The 27035-nt window shown below is 43.0% G+C and overlaps 1 protein-coding gene across 1 annotated transcript in view; it reads right to left on the minus strand.

The window, feature by feature from the left end:
• LOC306951279 (integrator complex subunit 6-like) overlaps positions 1 to 25535 on the minus strand; it is a gene marked incomplete at both ends in the record, with an annotated part of 32199 nt that extends 6664 nt beyond the window's left edge. Inside the window, 11 exons of the mRNA XM_079541750.1 lie at positions 6 to 116; positions 852 to 946; positions 4886 to 5018; positions 6592 to 6744; positions 7765 to 7928; positions 9891 to 10019; positions 10835 to 11018; positions 11325 to 11414; positions 12099 to 12248; positions 25268 to 25345; positions 25425 to 25535. Coding sequence (XP_079397876.1) covers positions 6 to 116; positions 852 to 946; positions 4886 to 5018; positions 6592 to 6744; positions 7765 to 7928; positions 9891 to 10019; positions 10835 to 11018; positions 11325 to 11414; positions 12099 to 12248; positions 25268 to 25345; positions 25425 to 25535 — 1398 coding nt within the window. The remainder of the gene's footprint in view (positions 1 to 5; positions 117 to 851; positions 947 to 4885; positions 5019 to 6591; positions 6745 to 7764; positions 7929 to 9890; positions 10020 to 10834; positions 11019 to 11324; positions 11415 to 12098; positions 12249 to 25267; positions 25346 to 25424) is intronic.
• Between the last annotated feature and the right edge of the window lie 1500 nt (positions 25536 to 27035).

The following is a 27035-nucleotide window of genomic DNA, read 5'->3' on the forward strand; positions in this document are numbered from 1 at the left end:
ACTACCTGTTGGCTGAGTTTTTTAAGGTAAGAGATAACACTGTAACTAAGTCCACAATCTAAATTATCTGATATCAGATTTGGAGCTCCCATCATCCTTAGGGCTTTCTTTAATGGCTATAAGGAAAACAAAATACACAATAGTAAGAGAGTAAGTCTTTAAACAAAAATTGTATAAGATCAATTACAGGAAGCTAAGGCACATGGATTAGTGCTCTAGCTTTTCCACTTTTGGCAACTAAAATTCAAGTCTATTCAGATAACAGGTGACATGAGTTTGGTAGTCTAACTAGCTTGCAATGGACATTATGCCACATTACCAAGACACCACACGGCATGGTGTCATTTCCACAGAGGCTCAGTACCAGAATAGCCGGGATGATGCAAGTCCGTATTGAGGTGCATTGTCCAAGCTACGTATAAAAGGTGACATGGTTCCTCCCACCACCCTTTATCTGGCCCAGCCAGTATCTTAGTATCAGCAGTTATCAGATCTAGCAGTTACATTAATGAACAAACAAATCTGCACTTTCCTTACCAAGTTAGAAAAACAATGCCAAATTTGGTTGCAATCTATAGTATATTAGATCAAAGCTCATTTAGTATACAGTGATCTGAAAATGCATTCAATTACATTGATATTGTTACTAATACTCAATATTGCAAGAAATTGATTTATTTTAAAAACGTTTGACCTGATCTACATACCTCTGCAAAACAAGATGTTTAATACCTAAAATTTCACTTGTAATTACGTCAACAAAATTTACTAGGAAGAGGTATGGTGCACAGGATTCTGGTCACATAAGCCATTATTATACCCAGGAGCACAAAATGAGAAAAGGAACATACCAGTATGTAGTAAGGAGGCATTGTTTTTAAGTAGTTGTCAAAAGCCTGTCTCCACTTCAGATTTGGCTTAAGTTTGTGAACCTTAAACAAGTCATCTGCAAGAAGGAAAACAACAAAAGAAGGTTTTGTTTATATGGTCCCAGACCACTAGCATTATCACAGATTCAACTGCCAAGTTCTCCCCCACCCAGCTTTTCTTCTCCCTCCTCCCATCTCCCAATGGGCCTTCCCCACAGAAACTGTTCTTAACCTTAAGTATGAAGGATTTCGGAACTCCGATCCTAGCTTTGGCAGACAGTCCAGAAAAATTTCGCATTACAGACAAACTTACAAGATATGCCAGACTTAAAATACTGTGCACAACTACTGGTAGCACGGAAGGTGCAACAGATTCACCTGCTGAGTTTCACCTCCCTTGTCTCTCTCTTGCATCATCAGGGACTCCCTGTTTCTGATTAAACCAAACCCCTCTAAGAGAAGGGGGAGTGGAGTACCTTCAGCATCACTGCCAGCCCACGCTAGGTCAGCAAACTCTGCCTCACATGTAGATGAGAGCCTAATTAGCTACAAAAACTGCTGCCCTTTAAGAGAGGGGCAACTAGACGGATTATTTCCTTTGGACACCATGTTACAAATGCCTTGCTTGCACTAGAGATGTGCATGCTGCGTTTAAAGATCACTGATCTAAGGCACGTAGCCATTTGCTGCACATGCCATAAATCATAACAGTGATCTCTAAACAGAGGTGAACACAGTATCCTGCAATTAATCATGAGAAATTGTATATTACCAACTGAGATCGAGTTTCTTTTTAGTAGGGAAACAGTAGGTTAACATTGGCAAAGTGAAGCTAGTGGAAGTAAAGACAGGACTAAAGAAAGGGATGTCCAAAAATTAACTGGAAGGAGCTGCAGGTGACAGAGTTGCACAGAGAAGGGTGTGAAAAAGACAGATGCAGCAAGGAAATTGTTTTCTCCAGATGGAGCTTTCAGGAAGACGTATTTGGAGAAGAAAATTTGACTTGCATAGTGTTCTGCACAAATGGAACAGATGTTAAGATACAACTTTCCAACTTCTCATAGTCAAACCATACTTAATTACAGGGATTTTCTAATCTAAATGAATTTTGTACCGCGTATCAGAAACACTCTACAGATGTTCAAGCTGCTCTCTTTCCAGGCCTGAAGGAAGGGGGTGGAGTTTGATAGGCTAAATTAGAACTCCGCTTAAAATCCCAATGTACCACATGCTTAGAACCATTATCCTAAGAAGCCTGTGACAGTATCACAATATATGGCAAATACAAAGCAATATCCATTTGTGTCTTAGAAACTCATTAGCTCTTTATGGCAGAAGTTAACTATACCTCTCTCCCAAAACTGAAAATGAAAAACATTAGAAATCCTGTAAAGTGTTCAGTGTTATAGCACGTTCTAATAGCTTAAAGCCTATGAGTTGCTTGTAACAGCTTTAACCTTGAACTCCTACTGTCCCATGTCTTCCTCTGTGCAGGTAGTTCCAGTATATAACCCCTGAAGTCTGACAGCATAGCCACTCTTCAACAGTAGAGATGTTCATAATATGCTCTGGTTCAACTGCATACAATCTTTGCTGCCTGAGTAAGTTCTCAAATCTAAGCAGAGCTTCAGCAAAGACTTGTCTTATCTGCACTGAGAGCCTCCCCCACAGCATGAGTTTCTTCTAAAAGGAAGAATGTCACAGCAGTAAACTTGGCCACAAGTTTCAGGGAGATCACCAGTATCTTACCTGCCTCTATTGCAAGAGTTTGAGACATGCACTGTCAGCAGGTTACAACACAGGCACTAGGCATAGAAATGTACTATTTCCACTGTGCACTGGGCTGCACCCCATCATTTATGTAAGTAAGGAAACAAAAACTCAGCTAACTATCTTTCACAGACCAAATCCAAATCCTTTGGATAATATTTTATAATATTATAATGATTACTATAATAATATTAAATATTATTTTAAATAATATTTTCATAAAGCAGTTTTAATCCAACCTACTGATTTTCAGATACTACTTCACATAGTCCAGAAATCAATATAAAATTCTTTTAACTTCTCCTAAGCTCAGAGAAAGCCGAAAGCAGTGGATTGCTGGGAAGATGGCATTTAGTAACCACTAGGAATGGACCACAAGCTGTAACAATTCCAAGAGAACAGGTACAACTACATACATATCAGTTAGTGTAAGTCATGCTCCAAAAGTCCTTTATCCACCCTACACCAACACAGAGAACCACCAGACCAAGACAAACAAGATATCAATACACATCTTTTATATCCAGTGCCACATAAGGGTGCTTGATGCACTTTCAAACTCAGTGAATAGCTTAAAAACAAAGAGAGGGAAAGATAGAGAAAATGGTCAACAAGCATCCAACCTCAGTAGTTCAGCTGGAACCTAATTACCAGAGCAGTTCATCTGACAACAGTCCAGTCGTGACAGCTTACACCACATAGCCCAAAGTAAAAACATTAGAAAACATCACCACCCACATTAGATTCCACCTGGACAAGTACAGAACCTCTCCATGTTGACTCTCTGAGCTTTCTGATGCTTCTGCAGCCCTCTATGGGCAGACATGACCTCCCACTAACACGAGTGACATCAGTCACAAAACACCTTGTGCAACACAGCACCTCACCTCTGCTCCGATCCACGTCTGTTCCCTCACCTTCACTTTAGGAATTTGGTGATCAAAACCAATCTTTCAACAGGGAATTTCTGTAACCTGATAGCCAAACACACTGAGCACTGAAGTACCTCAGCATCCTTCTGCAAAACGTTCTGCCTTCTGAAGTGTTCCTCAAGCTGAACATACTAAAAACCCACTCTTGCAGAAACAGACATAAATAACCAAACCTACAGAACGTGGTACTATTTAGATCCTTCCATCATGGACCACCATGAACATAAATTCCACCATGCCTTAGAGACTAAGGATGAACAACCTGGAACAAGATCTGAACTTAACAAGCAGGGAAATTCTTCTGGTATCATTGATGACTTTTCAGTGAGTGGACCAACAGCAGTAACTCAGCAGCCACCAGCGTACAGAGAACACTAAATTAATCTTGAAGCCTCCTGCTTCCACATTCTGGGACAGCTGCTAGGCTACAAGGATCATTATCATCAAATTCACCTGATCAGCAAGCACAGATTTCTCTTCTTTTTCATTAAGATCAATTAGGAAAAAGCATTGCTAAGTTGTTTTCCAGAACCAAATGCAACAATCTTGTGTAAGATAGTAAGAATCAAACCTGTGTTAACTTTCTTAGATTTCCACTGTTATTTTGTATCATTACATATACCCACAAAAAAAAAAAAAAAAAAAAAAAGAATTAAAGTATCCTATATCTGTAACTAAAAAGCTTAGTAACAAACTTTCTGCCATTATCCTTATGCCAAAACCCCAGCAGTCACAATTGGTAATGGCAGTTACTCACACAGCACCTTTTCATATCATCTCTCTTGTAGACAGGAAGTTCATTGTGAGAGTGAAAAACATTGGTCCTTTGGGCAGGGAAGAACTGTAGGCTGTTTCACTGCTCTATTCTTTCTTACAGCTCTAAACAGCGTCAGGGAATTCCCTCTTCCCAACACCCATAACACTGCATCTGATCCTCCAGAAAAAATAAAAAATGAGCTGCTACTAGAGCAACTGAAAAACCTGGATACACCATACCCTAAATGAGGGAAAAGAATGGAGGTTGAAGCTTACTCCAGGTTAAGGAAGAGGCTACGTGTCTAGGAGGTGAACAGCATCAAACATGCACTGGAAGCAGGTAGCTCTCCTCCTCTGCTGGAGAGAAAAAAAGGGAGAGGGGGTATGAAAATCCTCTCCTCCCAAATTTAATATTAAAGAGTTTGCAACATTCTCTACTCTCCAATCTCCGTTACTTTATAACGTCTCAAGCTAAGGCAGAACACTAACCACTTCTCAATTATTTGTTCTTATTCTCAAGTAGCTGCATCGGCAGTCCAATGTAAGTGTGTTACCTACCTAACAATGGGAGCAAAACAGGATAGTTGTAAGGCATCACAAAGAGGTTTACACAGGTTAAAGTAGTGCTTGCTTTTAAATACCCAAACGGATGGCCAAGCTCGCTGTATTTTCCACTGCCACTCACAAATACCTGAAGAAAAAGAAAAGACATCACTGCATTACAGGAACACAAAGAATACAAACCATACAGCATTTAAAGAAGTCTGAATTCAACTGCAATGAGACAACCATTATCAAGAACAGCCAAGTTGAAGGTGGCATGCATCAGGACGAGCATGCACTTAAACTCTCCAGCTACAAAACGCAGACATGCAACATTTAGTGTATGCCAGCCAGTATGGAAATACTCTTCAAGGTGTAAAATTTGAGCAGGAAAATTATTTAGAATAGGTTAAGGGACCATTATTAAAGACATATTAAACACAACACACTTGAAATGACTCTGACTCATAGAAAAGCATGACTAAAATTTACAACACTGATAAAAAGAAACCTGAAACTTTTTAGACTAACGTAGCAAGCCCACACAAACACAAATGTTCAATATTCAACTTTCAATTATGTCATATTTCCATTTTCTTAATGTTGACTTCTTTGAAGTACACATGAACACTAATCCTGAAAAAGCAATACTTGCAAAGATATTTTGTAAAGGATGAAGACGGTACGTATTGGGACATTCAAAATAATCCGCAGCGCAAGAATAATTTGCCTAAGAAAAATCCAATCTTGCAGTTCCAAAGGAAATCTTTTTCTCAATTTCTTTTCCAGGAACTTTACTGGGAGTGGAGGTGGCCTAAGGGCCTAATGGGGTTCCTTCTACAGTTTCTACAGTGAGCGCATTTCCCAAGCACAGATGCCTGTTGATCAGGCAGAAGAAAAAGCAGGTTTTGAAACAGAGCAGAAAGGTTTTAGTCAAAAAAGATTTCCTGGATGACTTTGGCAAGTAAAATACCTGGGAGTGCTTTAACCCCACATTTGAAATACGTTTGTTAAAATTAACTTCAACTTCTTCAATTAAAACCAACTTCCAAAATGTTACACTTTAAGTGAAGTTGTAACACGTTTTAGGGAAACAAAAGCAGAACAAAGACACTTCCAGTCCCACCCTTCCAGCTAAGATATTACTCATCAAGCTCCTCTTGGATCTATTCAGATAGCCCTTCCAAGAACACAGTTCAGAAGAGAATTACAAGCCTTACTGTCTAGAGAATACAAGAACAAGTCACTTATCCAAATCACAAATGATTTCAACAACAGAACTTTGGCCTCTTCAAGGCCAATCTGGTTAAAATCAATAGCTTCCATTCAACTCCCACCAGCAGTTTCAATTACTTAGTGGAAATCATTACCTAATCAACATCTAAAACTACGATGCAAACGAGCACTAGGTTTTCCCAAAAGCAAATGAAAGCCTACAGAGAATTGCAAGATAGCCAAGAATGGAGCTTGAGGGACACATTTCTCAGCAAAATGAAAGGGACCTAGAAACAGAATCAAATGAGATTACAAAACCTGTAGAGGAAACATTCACTCTAGCTTTTCATAATTCATTAGAAAGAAGGTAACGGAAACCTTGACAAGCTTCTTCCAATCAAGTGCAGTCTGACACCAGGCCCCAAAACCTCCAGGCCTACAAAAACTAAGGTGCAGTCACTTTAGGGTACTCATTATGTTTCTAGAATCAAATAAAGGGCAAATACCTGCCAGCAGGTATGGGGAGACTTTCGTTCCAAGATGTATTGCGTTAAGGGTGAAGGTTCAAGCTCATACTTGTCAAAAGGAAGCTTGTCTATTACCATTGGCTCACAATCAACACAGGAGAACCTCACAACAGGGTGAGCTGTGCGTGGAGGCTAAAAGGAAGGGAGAAATATAACATATCTGTTATCTGGTACTTACAGTTAAAAGCAAATTAATTCTTTGGGAAAGAAAAAATTCATAAGTATACATTTCACTATCTTTTCAGCTTGAACACTCCTGCTCCAGTTTCCTTCAAAAAGGAGACATGCCCCTACAACAGAATATTAAGCATTTCTCCAGTTTAAACACACAGACATTGCTCCCCAACAAGAGAAAAATATGGTTAACATCCAACCATTTATCTTGATACTTAAAAGTCTCCATGCTGTTCAACCCCTATCACAGTTACGTTTGAAGAAAACTTCCAATTCCGCTTTCCAGCTTGCTGTTGTCACGGAATTACAGGTTATGAACCACTCACTTCACAAACAATATTCTCAAGATATTCCCTGCTGAGTTTGATTTCTTTTCCCCTTGAGTCACGGGTGGTGGGGAGGAAACAGCACTGAGCCCACTGGCAAAGTGCAGACACAGATCATGCCTAACAAGAGAGGCTAGTAAGGCATGCCAAATGCATGATCATTCTAGTGGGAAAGGGTAAAGTTAATGCTGTTTTTATCTTATTTTCTGAATGGGTAGCTTTTCTATTTCAGTTTTAATTCTTTCTGGTAGAGAAAGAAGAGGTCGTACATGAAGTACTGCTAATCAGAAAAAAAATAAACAGGTCAATCTATCCTCATCAACAACAAATGCTCCCTGTTCCACCCAAAATGCATTTTACAAAGCTTCCAACTAAAAGCTGTGGTGTATAAGGTAATTTGTAGATCAATTCTACAATCTTTTCAAAGCTTTACCAAAGTATCCAACTATATATAGAAGTAAAACTTTCAAATAGAAAGTAACAGCATAGATTATCTCCATGACATTGTTCTGTGTTAAAAAGAATGTTAACTACCCTTTTAAAGTGAAGTCAGATCATGTTAGCAAACAGAGAATGTAAGAAAAAAATTGTATTCATTTTCAATCCGTTTAATTAGGTGCAGAATCCTTGTTTTCAGTTCTTATTGACTTACCAGTGTTGGTGAATTCTGATCAGGCCAAAAAGATTCTGGGATTGGCCAATGCCCAACAGGAACACCAGTTTTGGGGTTAGGCCGTACATAAATGAGTTTATGACAACTATGCCACGGTTGAGAAGCAAATGAATTGATGGGCCTGGATGAATCAACAAGTCCATCTAAAATTTAAACAAAGCAAAATAACAACAAAAAAAGAAAATAAAAAGCTACATGGCATGCATTTGTCTCCCAGCAAAATTTCTGTATTAGTAACCAATAAGGTGCTTCATCACAACTCTTTCAAAGACACAGATCTTTACATCAGTGGTTGAAAAAAGCTACATTAAGTGTAAAACAGCATAATCTGAGAAAAAATTGGTAACATTCGTCCATCTATCCTTCCACACCAGTGGCATAACAATTAGATAATTAGTGCAGCAGGGCACTTTCATATTATGAAAAATGCTATTTGTCTAAGATCAGTACTTGGACACACATCTGATAAGCAATAGCAAATCTTTCATTTTAGTTCTGCTGCACCTGTAAAGACAGACAGTTTGCATTTACAGTCTTTCTCCATGGGATGCAAAGCTCACTGACTGATGTCGCCACTCATGGAAACTGAAAGTGGAGAAAAGTTTCATGGAAAAGTCAAATGCATCTGGCAGGAGCAGCTTTTGTCACATTCTTAATGAGAAAGCAGTCAGAGAACACTTCATCTCCACCACTTCCTGGAAAAAGCAGTGTTATCTGCCAGCCTGCTGTAGCATACTAGCACAGAGTTCCCTCCACCCTGACTGCAAAGAGCTTTGAAGCAGCACAGCAGCTCAGAACAGTTTTTCAGGCTGCTCTCCAATGCATACAGCACAAAAGAGATCACCTTTCTAATGAATCTTAGCATTATTTGAGTTTACTAAACTGACCTGCTTTCGACAGCTGGCCAATCACACCGTGCCTTTCAGTCTGCCAGCACTTTTTGCTCCTCTGCACTATATACACAGTGACCCTACAGCTTTGCTGAACACCACATTTCTCTCTAGTTGAGGACTTCCTCAATTTATGTAAAGGCAGAAGTTCTCATAAGCATCTTCATGCATATGTATTCACAGTACATCACCACTTAAAATGTGACAAAAGGAAAAAAAAACAATTTCACCAGCTGTTTTGTCACAGGAGAGCATTCGAGCCAACCGAGACCCAAGAATCTGCTGAGGTGCTGTCCTGCATGGCCCTACAGGAAAGCCTTGAGCATACTTCCAATCAAATGATATTTATTAAGCAAAAGGAGAAAAAAAAATGTATAAAGCAAGAAAAAAGTGATTAAAAACAAGTAATGAAAACAAAGTTAAAAACAGGCTGTTCTGGGATGCCCTGGGGATCCTAAAAGCTATCGTGCTTCTGACATTCCAGCAACACCCTTATTTTCTAAGTACAAACTGGTCACAGCTCTCTCCTTTCCAGCCATGAATTCTGCAAAGCTGAAAGCCTGTTCCATGTTAAGGATGCATTTTCCTATTTGGTTGTGAACTTCACTTGCAGCTGGCAGATCAATTCCTTGTTCTTAGCACAGTTTTTCACTTGCAGCAAGGAACATTCAAGAGTTTGTGATCAGTTAACAGTATGACTCAAATACTCCTGAATTTATTTCATTTATACACAAATTTTGACAGCACTAATTCAATATTTAGCACTTTCATTAAATACTCACTTCCCTCTGTTGCTTCCTTCAGCCTCCAAAAAAAGAAGTGAAGAAAGTGACAGGAGAGCTGGCAAGCAGGAAGGTTATCCACTCAAATCCACTCAAATTCATAGAAACATACAGCACTTATACACCCTAATCTTATACACCCACCAAGGACCAAACTAATACTGGGAACAATATAGCAAAGACAAGACTAAACAAACACAACTCAAAAGTTATAAAAAGTGCATCCACTGTGATCTGGAATATTTAAAGAGAAACCAGAGCTCGCTCACTGAAGCTTTACAGTTTAATCACTTTTTTTTAGATTATATTAGGCCTCTGAGAAATCCTGTACACAGTGGTGAAAAGTGAGCAGGAAACTGAAGACACTTAAGGACATTTGCATGCACACAGAACACTTTTTAAAAAACATTAGTAGAAAAAACAGTTACTGTACCTTCTCCAATAGGAGCTGGATCTGGTCCTGACTTTTCAAAGTTAATAACAACTCCACTTTGGACTTTTTGAACTAGAGATTCTAAACACTGGTTCAACATTCTTTGTGTCCGAACACAGTAAGAACGACCTACAAGAGAACATTAAGATCACTCAAAGCTTTCCTATTCTCCCTGTGTAAATTAAGGAAGATATTTCGTTATATGAAGTCACACTGCCAAGGCTTTCAGCTTTATCAAACATAACAGCAGCAAGCTTAGTAGAAACTGATGCAAAATGCTTTACAAGTGCAATAAAACCAAAGAAAAAAAAAACAGCTCAGATTTTAATTCTTTATAAGAAAAGCCATTAAGGCTGAATCAGGCTGGAATAAGACCAAGTTCACAAGGCCCTCAACAAATTCTGATTTCACAAAGTCTGTACAATTTGTCTACTGAAATCCAACCAACACCAACACAAACCCGAACCTCCCCTCCCATGCAACATTTTGTCAAGAACCAATTTAACAAAAATTCTGAGGAAGATCTTGAAGAACAAAGCCCAAAATTAATTATTTTAAGGTTCAATATTAGTTTATCAGCCGTTCAGCAGAATTAATATCCCATTAAGTAACACCTCTTCCTCACAACTCAACATTTATGCTTGTAAATAACAACCTCATGAGTGAGCAGAGCCAACCCCTGGAAGGACAATCTAAGAAATTTTCAATCCTTCCTACACTGGTGCACTGAGAAAACACTCCCACATCCAGTACGTCTGAAACTGGAACGTGACTTTAAAGAAAGTTCTCCCATGCTGCAGGAAACTAAGCTCAAAGAGAACCACAAAGACTCAGGCAGACACTGAGTAATTCTGAGTGAGAGAAAAGCTAAAGCAAAAATGAATCCAATACATGTTTTAAGGCAAATGCCAAATGTAAATCAAAGCAAAGTAATATCCAGGTACCTCCTGTAACTTCGCACATCTGTGTGATAGCAGATTCATCAGTAGGCACACTCCCAAGCTGCTCTGGTTCAACAGATGCAGCTCCTGGCAAACGCAGCACTAGAGCAAACAGTCTTTGATCCCAACGAAATGGTTCTTTGGTTAGTTCACTTCCAGGCAAAGGAGAATTCAAAGGAAGATGAAGCTGGTAAAGAAAGATTTAAGAAAGTTTTCAATATTTGACAAGCCATCTGAAAACGTAACACCTATTCCTCTGTAAAGGACCCCATTTCTCTTCTATGCACTAGTTTATCTGAAGTTACAGTCTGGAAATCCACATGGGCTATGAAATTGAGGGCTGAGCAATGACAGCAATCCAGCTTCCTTGCTATGTAGAACAAGCTGATGAAACAGAAGCACTTTTTGCAGCAATAAAAGCACAAGAAATATTCACCTCAACACAGCACCAACTTGTAAGATCATAACTCAAAAGAATTTAATGTCAGTTTACCTCCTCCTGAACTCCAGCCGTGTTCGTCAGTTTGTTTCCATCTGTGATGGTAATCAAAATAGATGGCTCAAGAAAAAAAGGATTCCTTCCCTAGAAACAAAAGCACAGGACATTCAGTTGTAGACTAATATTTTTGTCATCGTGAAATAAGCAATAAGATGAACGATTCATCAAACCAGAAGTTCTCTTCCAGCAGGCATGGAGCCATGCAGAGCTACTCACAAACTGCATGTGCACAGACACTCACTAAACACATTTTTAGAATTACTCGTCCTTTTCTTCCAGTAATAACTTCAAACTTTTCTATTCCACAGAAGCATGATATAAATTCATAATAACCCAGTGAAGTCATCATTGCACGATGACAGTGGGGCAAAAACTGAGTATTTTTAACTGAATCTTCCAAATGTGAGAAAGGAGAAAGACTGAATGGTAACTACTGATAAAATAAAACTGAAAATAAAATTTGCTGCCATCCAGTGTACATGTTCTAAAGCAGCAACTGCCCACTACAGATTGAGTTATTTATACTACTACTTTGAAGTTCCACAAGAAAAAAAAAAATTATATTATCATGGTATCTCATGGTATGATCAGAACATGCAGTAAGAAAGAAAATCAAATCTGTCAAGTTTTAGCATATAATTATCCAATAGAATATTGAAAAATAGGGAAAAAAAACCCCACAAAGATATACTTAAACCATCAAAACCCCTCCCTAGCATAATTTAGAAGCACACAGAGAAAAAGGAAGACTAGAGACAGATTTGTTACCTGTCCATAGTTGTCTATTCCAGACACTAATCTATTGAGATTTAACAAGTCAAAAGATGATCTGAGTGCCTGACCAAGGGTTGTCAGTCCTGATGCCTGCAGATTTTTCAGTTCATTCATAAACGTTGCATGATTTTCTTTCCATCCAGCCTGTTAGATAAAACAACAAAGAAAAGTTTTTTAAGTCTTGGTTTTGCAACAAGCTTGAATCAACTGCGAGTTGTCATTAATCCCCCTTCCTAACAAAAAACAAAAAGAAAAAAAAGCAGAAAAAGACTGTATTCCTCATTAATCAATATGATGCATCACTTACATGCTACATTTACCTAACACACAGCTGCAGAACCTGATGTAAAACATATGGAAATATACAATGTGATACTGCCAGCTTCTTGTCATTCTTCCTCCAAGAAATCAAGAGTACAAGAAAAGACTCCTACAAGGACTGCTACTGCCCCGCTGCTGCTGCTCCCAGGCTATCTCCTTTCTGGTGCACCAGGCTCAGCAGGAACCACTGCTCTCTACTCCATGTTGTGCAAGAGCCTAAAAGGACAGGATTTTCCTGTTTTTTTTGAACAGTTACATCCCACTGCTAATTTCTAGAACATGCTATGGATTGGGTAGATGGCAAAAAGACAACAAGCTAGGAGTCATAAACCAATTTAAGAACAGAATAAAAAGGGAGGAGATGAGAAGATCACTGTCTCAGCTGAATTCTCAGGCCTGTGCTAGATCTTCTTCCCTTCAGAACAAGAAAGTAACATAAGCAAAACCAATCAATTAACAAAAATGTACAACTAACAAACCGCAGGAACTGAAGCATCAAGAAAACTCCCAGAGATGCCATGGTCTGGGTCTGCTCACCTGCTGCTCTCCCTGCCCAAAGGGCTCTCATGGCAAGGATGTGAAGGTGAATGCTTTGAGTAGCTCAGCTCAAAGAGCACAGAGGATTCCAAACCTCCAGAGCTGTTCCGTATGAGGCATCCTCAGAGCCACCTCCTAAAAATGCTGCAGCACAGCACCGCATGCTGCGTCTACATGCATCACACCAGAAATGTTATGTGAGCCATCAGAACACACGTTACACCCTAACCAGCCATTCCAATGCTTCAAATCACTTGCTCTGTCGTTCAGAACGAGCTCTCTGCCAACAGGGAGTGCTTCTGGGAGCTCTGTGGGAGCTATTGGGAATAGGTGAACGGTTGGACTGGATGATCTCTTAGGTCTTTTCCAACCCTGATGATTCCATGATTCTATTCTATGATTCTATGATTCTATTCTCCACCCAAAACTGCTGGAAGTGAGCAACCACAAAAAACTGTGAGTGAATCCCTCAATGATCCTGCCTGGTAACAGCAGCTACACAATGAGTTGTGCCTCATGGGAAAAGCCAGGTTCAAGGGCAGCAAATCCAACATTTCCTAATTTCACACCTAGTTTTAAATAAAGATTAGTTAACATGCTACATTCTCCAATTTAACCTCAAAATAAGGATATGCTTCGTTTTGGTTTTGTTGTGATCTGTTTGTTTTAATTAGAAAGACCAAACTTAATGACAAAAAGGTTTTCCGTTAAATGGATTTGCAAGAAATGGTCTGCTCAATGTATATAATTAAACACAAACTCTGAGGACAGAAGCTCGAGGCCAAGAAGCTGTATTTTCTCCTCTCCATTTATGCAGCAGAATCATTCTCATGGCAAAATGAAGAGTCAAGTTTATAACATGGAGCATACGCATTACGAGTTCAACAAAGCACTTTAAAGTGATTAAATAATAATCCTCCCTAAACTCAAAATACACCCAGTAATGCCACTTTGAGGGAAAAAGAAAAGCACTGTGTTATGGAGCACTATTGCTGAAATGGTAAGGAGCAATTAAAAAGAAAGAGAAAAAACAGCCGTCAGACATCCAAATGTTAAGAGGACCAAACACAAACAAACCTACAAGAACTACATGTCCTCTACAGGTCAGTAAGCTTTAAGTCAGAACTAAACATCAGTTATTTTAGCTGTACACAAAGCAATTCTAAACAAACTCCCACTACCTTCCATATTCCATCCCTACTTAATAAATGTTGGGCATAAAATTCATAGCAATCTGAGCAGTCATCACCTTGGCACTACACTTCCATGCTGTCCTTTGGTGGTTTACACAAGGTCATTTTAGCCTTCCTGTGCACACCAAACAACTTTTCAAAGACAGCTGGATAAAAAAAAAAGAAAAAAAAGAAAAAAAGGAAACGCAGCAGCAGTACTGTAAGCAAAAATCTGCTTGCTTGTGCCAACAAGAGGTGTCGAGGTAGGAGACCAAATGACTGCATTTTCAAGTGCAAATTCTGGACTCCATCCTATGCAGCCCTGAGGTCTGGAGTGCTGTCACTGTTAGCTGCACTGTGCCACCCTCTGTAAGCAAATCATGCTGGGAAAAAAGCAGCATACCTGACAAGCAGCTACAGCTCTGTGATAGCTTAGTTTGGAGACAAATTTACACCCTGCTCTGTTTCACCATACGGCTAAGGGAGTATCCCAGCAGCTTTGCAAAGCAGCTGAAGTCAAAAAGCTCCTCCTGTCAGCAGGCAGCCCTACACTACCTACAATGCAGGCAAATGTCAAGGCCAAAAACCTAGCAAGAATAAGCTTTTATTTACCTCAACCAAAACCAAGACGAGCTGAACAGCAAAAGCAATAGAATTGAGCAGCAAAAGGAAATTTGATTCAGGATCAGTAATTTAAAGAGACCCTGAAGACAAAGGAGAAACAGGAGAAAAACATTTCGATTGCAAGAGGCTGGAAATGACATCCTATAAATGCTTTAGCAAAAAGCAAGCAGAACAAAAAAGCCACTACATTTATCACACAAGAAAGCAATATCAAAACACAGGTCACACATGACAAAGTTCTGAACATGCAACATGTGTGTACTGCAACCCAGCCACGCTGCTTTAACCTGATTTTAGATACCACAACATCTTTAATGCAAGCACTCACATTTCACACACAGCACGGGGGGTGGCAGTGACATCAAATAAGGTAAGAAAGAAACTAACTGCTGAGAACTAAAGGCAGTTCTGTATGGAACTGCAAAGTATCACAAGAAGAAAGTGGAAAGCAGATGTATATTTTGCCTCCCAAAGCTTAAGTTCTGTTTACTGATAACTTTGTGCGCCCACCACTCAATTTTGTCCACGTATGTGTAAGAATCAGGTAGATATTTCTGCCCTAGGGAAAAGAACTAACTCTTTTTGACTCCCTACGATGTCAGAGGTGGCTTCTCAGTTGTCACCTCTTCGAACACAGCCCCACATGGCTCCATATCCTCTGCAGAAAGGAACACCCTCCCAGGTATTCCTGAGTACCCCACCCCAGCTTCAGTAACTCAGTAACTTCAGTAACAGGGACAGGAACTGTAGTGAAAACAGTCTTCATTTTCAAAGCATGAATACTGAGAATTGGACACCCCAGTTTCACTATGACAGATCTTGCTGATGGGGGCAGGAGGGGGAATACCATCCATCCGCCTCCTTTCTGCAGAGCTACAGAACGCCCACACTGCTCCCACTGGCTTTTATCTGATGTTCAGACATCTACCTGCACAGCAGATGAGAGGTACTAATTATGCCAGGAAACACTCTGTACCACTTTAACATCTCTAAAATAAACCAACACCACCCAACATACATCACCCACCAACTTCATTTGCACCAGTTGTTTGCCCTGCACCAACGAGGTAGCAGAAGGGCTGGCTCCAACACACACTCACAGACATAAAACTCTTCTCCACATACTTAGGACTCTCATCTTTGAGGCAACAGAGCTCACAGGTTCTGCCTGTTTCTTATTTGCAGGTTAACTCTTCTCTGGTTCCCAGTACCTGCATGCTTTTATGCAGCACAGCATCCTGTTACTGTACAGCATCACACAGCCCTCAGTAAAGAAACCTGTAAAACCAACATTCTTTTTCATTCTTGGCACAGAACAGCATCACCCCATCTCTTAGACATGAGATCAGAATACCTCCAGCACCGAGTGATCACAGCACACAGGACTGAAACCAACTGGGCAGGGGGTGGCACTGGGTGCAAGGAACCAGGGTGCATTCGAGCTGCCCTCGTCTTGGACACTGCTGTAGATACACCAGCAGATTGTGCTGGGCTGCTGCGGGAAGAGAATCCAGGGTTGATGGGACCAAGCCAGCTGTGTGCATCTGCTACTGCTGTGTTATACTCCCCAGTACACAATAAATAACTTGTTTTACTAGTTTCCATTCCCCATTCTTCCAGTCTCCCCTTGCCTTAGGTAAGGGTTTAAAACACACAAACAGCTGCTACCCAAGTCCTCTGAAGCAAACTAGGACTGCAGGATAACGACAAAAGGACACGTACATATTGGTTAGCGAGCCATGGGAGCTCAGCTTTAGGTTTTCATAGGAAGCAGAAAATGGAGCAAAGTTTCAGGGTGAAGATCAGACATGAGCCTATTACAGATATAAGATGCTATGCGCTGCTGTTGCACCATTTTAGAAATATCATTAGAAATAAATCTGAAAAACACTGGGAAGAGCAGAACAACTGAAAAATGGCTGTTCTGAACAAAACTGCACACTGACTCCTAGTGCTCACTGCTCTTCCAGACCATCAAACTTGCTTTCAGCACCAGCCACCCCCCGGCTCTGTCCTCCTGGCCTCTTCCTGCTGCCAGCACTGTTGGAAAAATCACAAGGAAAAAAGACAATAGCTAAGAGGTTACAGAGCGTGCGCTATCATCACAAGGGATTCTTCATGACACATTGTTGGGACTGGAAGAATTGCTCACGATCCTCTAGCTTTACAGCACAGAGCTGAGATGACACAGCATGATCCACATTCATGCTGAAAATTCTCACATTCTTCCCAATCCTTCCAAAAGCACGTCGCCAAACCAGTGCGGCTCACCAAAACGTTACGTGTCTTGCAAGCTTGCTCTGAATCTCAACAAACAAAGCAATCAATGCAGAAGTCATCTCATCAATGCATTTCCCCCACTCACACCAGAAATTGCTGCTCAGGGTGCTGCCAGCCCAGCCCAGCATGCCCACAGCCCCAGCATGCGCCGCCAGGGCGCCTGGCGTAACTTAAGGAACCAAGTGCTCTGACTCAACAGATGCAGATTTTCCCACTAACCAAAGTGTTTTTTTCTTTTTAGTTTTGGGGTTTTTAAAACCCTTACCAGCTCTAAGCTAATGTGCTACAAACACCAGTACTAATGCATTACTCTCACTTCTGGACAGAACACGCAACAGCTTAACTCAACCATGCTGCAGATTTTGGTTTGCAGTTGAGTTAGATGACATCCATCTTATGGAGATGTCTAATGTTACACAGGCTGTTTTAATTTTCAAGAGTTTAAAAGCATCCCAGAAAACAAGGCTGAAGCAACAACTGTAAAACTTTAAAAAGCAAGATGGCAGAGTTCTGTAGAGTTGACTCAGTAGTCCATAATAATCTTTAACATTTCCTATGCTGCTTTCCTGCAGAGTCCTTATAGGAGCCCACGAAAAGAAACACGGTGACCAGGTAAAACATGAGACTGGCCCTTTGGTTAAAAAAATAATAATCATAGACTGGCCTGCGTTGAAAAGCACCACAATGCTCATCTAGCTTCAACCCCCTGATACGTGCAGGGTCACCAACCAGCAGACCAGGCTGCCCAGAGCCACATCCAGCCTGGCCTTGAATGCCTGCAGGGATGGGGCATCCGCAACCATGTTTTTCCTTGGCACTTTACTAAAACCTTTACCCTAGAAAAACCACGCTGCTTACACTTACAATGGATTACTATACAATTGTTTTCTAAAATGATTCTTCAATTAACAAGAAAAATGCAAAGATTATTTTTAATTACTCACATTACATTTTGCTGTTGTTGTTGGTAAAGACACAAGAATCACATATTAAGCAGTACACTGCAAGAACGTGGTTTATGAAGGAAGAAAAGTTTCCAAGGCTAAATCAGGAGTGAATTTCTTAACTAACAGTCTGTATTTACGATTCACAAAAACAACAAACTCCTCCCCTGTTCGGTTGTTTTGTTTTGCTTTTCCTTTGTCTTGTTTGTTTTGTAGTTTATGCCATTAAAAAAAGCCAGGACTACGAGCGTTCAAAATACAGGAAGAGGAGAACCACTGAAGGATGGAGACATCCAGAATCTTCTGAGAGGGCCCTGAGGGCACCGCCGTCCCCTCCGAAAGCACCCATCTTCCAGAAGGCCACAAGCTGCCTTCCAACTCACACAGTACAGAAATAGCTTTTTCCCCGCATTTGACTGCAACTATCTGGAGTATGAAAACGCCACGGGAGATAGCATTAAGATCTGTCTTACCCATAATAGGCTCAGAACATCACTCCTGCACCACTGCAGCAAGTCACTGCTTCCTCCTGGCAAGCCTTCCCAAAGAACCACGCAAGGACGAACACTGCCCCCGTGTCAGCAGCCTTAATTACCTTTTTCCATTGCTTCACTGTGTGACAATCAGCATTTAGCACTATTAGCTTTTCATGAAGGTTAAAAATAAATACTCATTTTCGAGATATCACAGAAGTATGTTCTGCCTATTCTTAGCTCCACCACCAAGCCAGGCTGCGAGGCCCAGCCCTTCATACAGAAACACAACCAAAAAATGGAAAGGCACACATGCAGAACCAACAGGGAGCAGGCAACCAATGAAGATTACACAGGACAGGAATCAGTATATCATGACCTTCCTACTTGCAGAAGATCTCAAGTAGGAGAGAGACTGGGAGATCCAATTTAACTGTTTGATTACACATTTTAAGCTTCTATTTTTAAAATAAAAGCAACTGAGGATGAGTTAAGCTTCTTAGTGCAAACATATCTACTTTTGTCTAGTTTATCCTGTAGTCTTAAGGGCTTACATCTTTGAACGTGTTCAAGATCAAATAAAGAACCAAATAAAAAGATGAAAAAATAAATTACTACTCTGGCTATGAACAACAGCTACTGGTTTCCATTCCAATCCTTTGACATCTCACCAACAGCATGGAGCAGAATCCCACTTTGGATGACAAGTCTTATTTTACAAACTCCTGTTAAAACAGAACAGCTCAAAACGTTTCCATTAAGAATTAACACAGCAACACAGATTCTCCTTTCTCGTAAGGATTGGTAGCTTGTTTTGGTACATAACTAAGTTCCAAAACTAAGTGGCAGCCAAGCAGAGCTTTGCCTATCACATCCATCCAGAAAAGATTTCTTCTATTTAAATTCACTGTCTTCCAAAACATGATCATCTTACATTACCTTCGTTTTTTTAACAAGGGACCTTCATTTCAGTGTCTAGCAAACTCCTTCTTTCTTTTAGAAGAACCACTCTGAATATTACTGCTTTTAAGGAAGGAAAAGGTACACTGCTAGGCAGAAAGCTCCTTAGTTCAGTCCTTCTCCTTGTCATACAGGTTCCTGTATGAGCACGTTGCCTGCAAGTCACAAATAGAAGGCAGATAGCAAGGAGCAGTCACTCCATATAGGGAGAAGGAAAACCAGCATGTTTATGCATGTTTAACAGCACATCTGAGCTTCACTCTACTCAATATGACGCTTCTCAAGAAAGGGAATGTGTTTTTTAAAAGTTGCTCTCTGCTGGAACCCACTCGGTACCTCTAAGCTAAGGGGAGCTACAACACCTCACTGTGTGAGGCCAACCTACCAGTTGTGTTCAATAAAATTATTTTAATTTTTGTAGGCAGACATGCACAGCACTTCTTAAAACGCAGATCTACTACTATTATCACCTTCAGCTTTGCTTGTTCAATTTGGTTAATTAAAAGCAAAAACTGGGCCTCTGTGCATGCAGTGCACACTTCCTTCACTGAAAGATTTAAGTGATAAGGCAGTGAGACAGAAAAGTGAGGTAGGAACTGTTGGTGGGGGATTCTCAAACAGTATTAAGTGGATTTTGTTTCGTCCTCAAAACAACCAGACAACTGGGATTTGCCCAAGTGCTCCTTGAATAACTGACTTTTGTTTGCTCCTCTTCTTAAATTAATTGTGCTTAAAACAGAGCAAGGGTGATCGTATGTTTGAAGCTGCCACTCATTCTCTCTGAAAGCCAGACCTGTAAGAACAGGCAAACTCCATGGCAAAAACCAAACCAAGCACATCAGAAGCTGCATAGCAAGGCTGGCTCTGCTCAGTATGTCACAGGCAGTGGAATATGCTAGCACTGAGACAGATTAAACCTTGCTATGAATGACTCAAAACACACAGGAGGAATTGCTAGTAAGTAAAATAAGAATGGTTATCTCTCTCTAGTAAATAAGCACAGAACACAGACTCCTGAAGCAGTTGTCAATAGCACACCATGTAGCCTACCTGTATGTCATTCAATTCCAATCTAGATCCTGCAATGTTTTTTTCTCCTCCCAAAACTCTTGGCTAGCAGTTCACTAAGCATACAGCATACATGGAGAGAAAGATAGGCCTCTCCCACCCACCTCAGCCTTCTTTCCCTCTCTTGCACCTATCTGACAAGCAGCTTCCCTGTGTTCCTCCAGCTGCTAATCTGCTTTGCACCAGAGCACTCTGCCTGTTGGTAAGCCTCCAGCTGCACTCCCAGTTGTTTCCTTTTCCAGACAAGTCAGACCACTCAGTACTTGCAGTTGCAAAAAGTCACACTTTTTGTATAGAAAACCGATCAGTTCTTCCGAGTCACAGGGGACCACTGATCAACAACAGCCTGACCTGAAACTATTAAGAAGAGGCGTGTCTAACAGGAGGTTTTCAAAGAGCAGCCATACGCTGTCAGGAATGTTGAGCCAGGTCTCAGACAAGCACAGAACGCAGTCCTGGGCCCAGATTCTGGGAGCCTATTTATAGCACAGTCCCAACTGACTCCTGAATTCTCACACAGTGCAAACACATATAATTTCAGACGCAGCAGAGTAAATGCAACTTAAGTTCTCCCAGCCCCGACTTGTTACCCAATCGCTCAGAAGGTCGTATTACAAATTCACGCAATAACCTAACACAAAAGCTGTAATTCTATGACTCTGTCATAAATAATATTCCTCAAGCACTGAAGGAAGGCTGTATCAATACCAGGAGCCCAAGATAGCAGTCATTAGGGAACAGGGCACTGCAGTTGAGAAGACCGTAAGACCAGCATAAGACCAGCACTGTTTGTTTCTGGGACTGGAGCAGCATTTGCAACTGCGTGAGCAGACCACAAACAGCAGGATGGGAGTTTTAACAAAATCAGCACTGGGAAAACAAAGAGCTAAATCTTGTTTTCCTTTTCAAAACTCTTTTTAGGTAGAGATTTAAGTACATGACCCATTTACAGAGAAATTTAGGGAGATCTTGCTTTAAACTCCTTCCCTCTTTTCTGCATGGCTGGAAAACAGCAAAAGTTTGGCGGAACGAGGGCAGGTGAGAGGACTTTTCCCATCTCTTCCCACACTGCTAATACCATTAAATCAGGAAAAGCCAAAGAAACTGCAGATTGTGGGATTTTAGGAAATCAGAATTGTAAGTATTATACTTGGACTGTTTTTCCTCCCTCCCCTACCTGGTATTTCATTATCAACCACTTTTTGCTCAGGAGGTGAGGTTGGCACATCCTGAACGAGCACTAGTGTCAGGTTAAAGCATAGATAGGAAGGAACAAGCTTCTACTGCCAACAAGCCATTAATACAAGCTTCAAAACAAGGCTGTGCTATATTCAAAGAATCATATAACACATTTATCTTAGTCAGAAGGCCAAGGATGTCAAACACCATCCCAGACAGCAAGACTGTTTTTAAATCCACTTTTCTCACCCGATAAAACTAGAAATATAAGTGTGTACATTCCTTCAATACCTAAAATAAAGCACCAGTGTTTTAGTCGTAACGGACACCTGCCACGTGCTACTGGATATGAAGAAGTTATACTGTAGATACCATTTGCTCCCCGAATGTGCTCAACACTCAACATGAGAACAGACAACCCGAGTGCAGTGCCAAAAAACACCACTAGACTGAGGCAGACACACGTGACAGTATCCTACTTACAAATTTCCATCTAGAAAGTCTCTTACCTATAGCATAAACACAAGGCTGCAATTCTTACTTCAAGTAACATACTCTTTCCCTTCTAGAGTGACCCACTGATCAACAGAAGTTACAGACAGCCATCCTGATGACTCGCACAGGATCAGATCTTTGGATACACACAGCTTTACACATTGCATATGCACAGCATGCTTTTATAATATTACAACGTTGCCTTTAATTGCAGAGAATTTTGATAGTGCAGTAGCATTTGCAAATGATCGCAGCATAAATCACCGCCTACACGTGACACAGAATCAACCACAGATCACAGCATGGTGGAATGTGATGGTTCAGAACGCACCTTAAAGGTGACCCAGTTGCAAGCCCCACACGAGCTGATTGCCCCCCACCAGGTCGAGATGCCTGGGGCCCAATCAAGCCCAGCCTTGAGCACTTCCAGGGGCTACGCAGCAAGCGAGAGAAAAGCAGCTCCAAAGGCATTTGCCGAGTGAAAGGTGCTTAAGAGATTCCCTTCCCCTCCACCTCACTGCCTCTGCCTTCCTGGGACACCTGTCCCTTCAGACACGTGCCACCCCAAAGCTTCGCAGGGCCACGCCACTCACTGAGCAATCTCATGTCAGAGAACTGACTGGAGGGCACACAGCAGCCCTGTGGCTCCTCTCACAACCGCTCCTGCTGTCACATCTCAAAGCACTTCAGGCCTTCCACGCTGAGGATAGTTCCAGACACATCACCTCACTGCACAAATTTTAGCACACCATTTGTGCTGTAGCAGAAGCCTTCCATTTAGGCAAAATGCCACCACATGCACGATGTTCTCTCCTGATGTGCTTTCCCACCAAAAATGAACCAGCACTGCTGTTTTAATATATTCAAAGGCTGCAGGTAAACAAGTTCTGAGCTATACAAAACCAGTTCATCTCAATTAACCCACAGGATTATTTCCTTTGGTTGTTTTACTGCTAAACTTAAGAACTATCTGTGAGATTACGATGCACACTAATCAAATTACATAAAGAAAAAAAGAGGATAAAGCGGTCACTGAACAGAACCAGCCGCCACTGCACGTACTTGGAAAGCAGACCTGCAAAATACATTCACTTGCCAACTCTGTTTTCCCTTCTTCTAAATCAACAGAGCTAATGAAAAGCCATCTACAGCAGCTTTAGGAAAGAAACTAAGCTTTACTTCTTTCAGAAGTGCTTTTTAGGATGCCCGAACGTACAGAACCTGGGCCAGACTGAAGTTTTTCTCAAATAACTTGTTAGAACTACAGAGGGGCACCACAAATACAGGTAAAGGACCTGAGAAAGTGCCTTCAGCTGGGAGCAGCACGGTGGTGTTGCTGTAAAGATCTCTCTGCTGAATGAGAGACAGAACGGCAGCCAAAGCATAGCAATTTCTGGGGTGCTGCGATGTGGTGATGTAATGAAAGGAGAAAGCAATCTATTAACTATGGTAAGCATTGATTTATTGGATTGGCAGCCCATTCAGAGAATGATGCTTTAAGGTTAGGGTCCAATCTGAAAGTCAGCATACTAAAAGGAAATATAATCTAAAAAAGTCAGGCATTTGCATAAGAACTGAAAGGTGTCTTTTTTTTTCCCCTCAGCTATTTACTGTATTGCAAATATTATCTAACTGGACAACAGGTATCACACAGTCCTGTTTGTTTCAGTCATTATTACTAGAACTGAGCACACAGACGTTCATCAGTGCATTATTTTAAGCATAAGGATTTTCTCCATCAGATCTGAGCATCGCATGTGATAATAACCTGCCACCTTATCACACAGCTCTCCAACCAGAAGGGTCATTTTTAATAAATAACCATCTGTGGAAAGGTTTCTCCCTCGATCTTAAGATCTTCCTTTAAAGCACCTGACACAAAACTAGGATGGAACCTTTACTCAGGAAATTCAGCTCTCTGGGTCTGTAGACACTTGGTGTTTGTGCCCACACGATGTTTGCATCCATTCACAAACGGATCAGGAAAAAGATGTGTGTGCCTTACGTCTTTTAAAGAGATTAAAAAGATACAAAGCCACTTTTCAGGCCAAGCCAAGGTGCGGTGGCAAATCTGAAGTTTTTGCAGCAGAAAACTAATGGTTCCCAGTCACAGAAATATGGTTACTTCTGTTCCCTCTTCTAAAAAAAGGGCAAGATGTAAAAGTAATGTAGTGCAAAGATGTAAAAATAACATAATAAATGAACCACAATAAAAGCTTTCCATTTCCTGGTGAAGTTAGCAGTGTAAATACACCGCTGATGAAAGGAATTGTGAGATAAGTTCCTTCATTAAAGGACAGGGGCACAATCATCAAACACTGCTTTTTTTCCCACAACTTTTCCTTGGGAAGTTCCAGCTGGGGAAGCAGGCAGGAGCCCACTGCGAGTTTGCACAGGGCTTTCTCCGGCCTTTGCGGCAATTCCTGCGTGCCCGCCGCTCTGTTTGTGGTAACCACGGCCCTGACGGGGGGTTGCTTAGGAGAATTCTAACCCCACCACGGCACAGACGTTCTCCGCAGCACGCTTTGAGCGCTCGAGATGCGAGTTTGACGCTTTCATCCGCGACGCCGAGGCCGCGCCACCGAACGGCCTCACCGCCGCTTTCCCTCCGGCCGCGACCTCGTGGCGCAGCCGGCAGCGCAGCGCAGCCCGCCGCGCGGCAGGCCCGGCACGCGGCCCCTCTCGCTCCATCCCCGCGGCCGCAGCCAGACGGGAGGAGGCGGCACCGCCGTGCGCGGCCCCGCGCTGACCGAGGCCGCTGCCGGGGCCGCCCTCGTGCCGCGCTCGGGGCTGCGCGGTGGCGCCGTGCGGCGCGGCCCCGCGGGAGCCACCGCCTTACGGAGGGCGGGCGGGCGGGCAACGGCCAGGGAGGCGGAGCGCGGCGGGGCGGTGAATCGCGCCGCGTACGTCTCCTCCCCCCCCCCTCCTCCATCTCAGCAGCGCCCTCAGCCTCTCTCCTCCATACAAAAGCAAAATGTCCGCCATCTTCACCGGCCGCTGCCGCCGCCGCCGGGTCGGCCGGGGCCGCGCCGCGCCGCCTCCGCGCGACGGGCGGCTCCGCGGCGGAGCCGGGACGGCGGCACAGGGCGGCGGGGAGGGGGCTCGGTTACCTTGATGCAGTAGGGCGGCTCGTCGAAGGTAACCAGCATGTACCTGTCGCCGCGGCTGGCCGGGTCCCGGGCCCGCAGCTGCGGAGAGAGCGGAGAGAAACGGCGTGAGCGGGCGGACGGGGCGGACGAGGGCGGCGGCGCCCGGCCCCGCACTCACCTTCATGAAGATCTCCACGGCGCCCTTGGCAATGTCCAGGTAGCTGGTGCCTAGATACGCCCGCTGGTTCATGGAGGCGGACGTGTCTATGAGGAAGAGGAGGATCGGCATGGTCCAGGCAGAGCGCCGGCCCGCCGGGCACCCTGCGGGGAGGAGGGAGCGGGCAGCGGCTCACCGCCCCCGGCCGCCGCCTGTCCGCCCGCCCCGGCTCCGCTCGCTCCGGCTGCGGCGCGTTACTGAGCTGCTGTGTTCGCCGAGACTCAACTTCTCTTCCCTGAGGTTCCACCAGCACCATGTGACCAGCGCGCACGCCATTGGCTGCGAATTATACCCGCATTTGCATATTCATGAGGAGGGAGGCGGGTTGAGGAGGGAGGTGCCAGAGGAACCCTGCGCGCGCGCACACCTGTCAGCCCGCCCCGCCCCTCTGCGGGGTTCCCCGCCCTTCGCCCCAGGGGCTGCCCCGCCCGGCCCGGCCCGGCGGCGGGGGGAACCTCCGGGCAGCGGCTCGGCGCCTCGCGGCCCGCTCTCGGCTCCGGCCCGCGGCACTCGCTCCCCCGAGCGACCGCACGTCGCTCCCCCGGGCCGAGCCGCCGCCGCCGCCGCCCCACACCTGCCCGCCGCGGCCTACCCTGGCTGCCTGAGCAGGCGTGGAGCACGGAGTGGAGCAGGGGCTAATCACCTGTGATATAACCGCTGTGCTCCCGGCCGCTGGAGGTTTCACTTAAGCACTAAATCCTCAGCCCTTCCGTTTGCTGGTTTCTGGCCAGGCAACAGTTGTCTTCTGGAGTTCCAAAGCGGGACGTGGGGCCCCCACACCCCACCCCGTGCCAGTGGGGCACCCAGCTGAAGGCAGGGCAAACTGCAGCCAAGCTTCCACAGCCAACACGCCGCCATCCCCACACCACACACCGCTCCCCTCTCAGGAGGGGGAATTCAAAACCACCAGGCCTCAGTTCAGGCCGCTCAGCCGGGCCCTGCCGTCACAGCCCCAGTGCCAGCGATGGGCAGCGCATCGGGCAGCATTCGGTGCCTGTCTGCTGGCAGTTACTCGTTTGCTTCCAGGATTGGATCCAAGAAACACAAAAGCAATGCTGTCAACATGAATCTTAGTTAGCAGTAATTAAGTAGCTAATAATATTTTCCAGTGTTTTTACATGCAAAGGCTCTTCCTGCATATTTTTTCTCGCTCTTCGTTCAAATAATAAGCAGAGGCACAGTTCTTGCTCTGTTTCTCAAAGCTCCTTGGGCAATAGTTATTTCACAACACCGCAGGTGAACGCTAAAATCCCCATTACAAAGCATTACAAAATGCAAAGGTTGGTAAAGATACCATTACCCATGTTGATCAAAATAATCAGATGTAAACCCAGGTAATTCAGGGATGCATTTGTTCCTTGTGGTCACAGAAACAATCAGGATACAAGAGAGTGCCAAATCTCCACACTGTTTGCAGAAAGAGGTTCGTGGGGGTTTGTTTTAAAAGCTTCTGCAAATATTTTTCACATCACGTTATCAAAGTATTTAATTGTAGTGTGCTTTAAGTGGATTAATTAATAGTTGAGAAGCAGCTTATTTTGAAAACAAGTACTGTCAAACTTGGAGCCTCTC

The sequence above is a fragment of the Tetrao urogallus genome, assembly GCF_951394365.1.
Source record: "Tetrao urogallus genome assembly, chromosome: 13".
NCBI lineage: Eukaryota > Metazoa > Chordata > Aves > Galliformes > Phasianidae > Tetrao > Tetrao urogallus.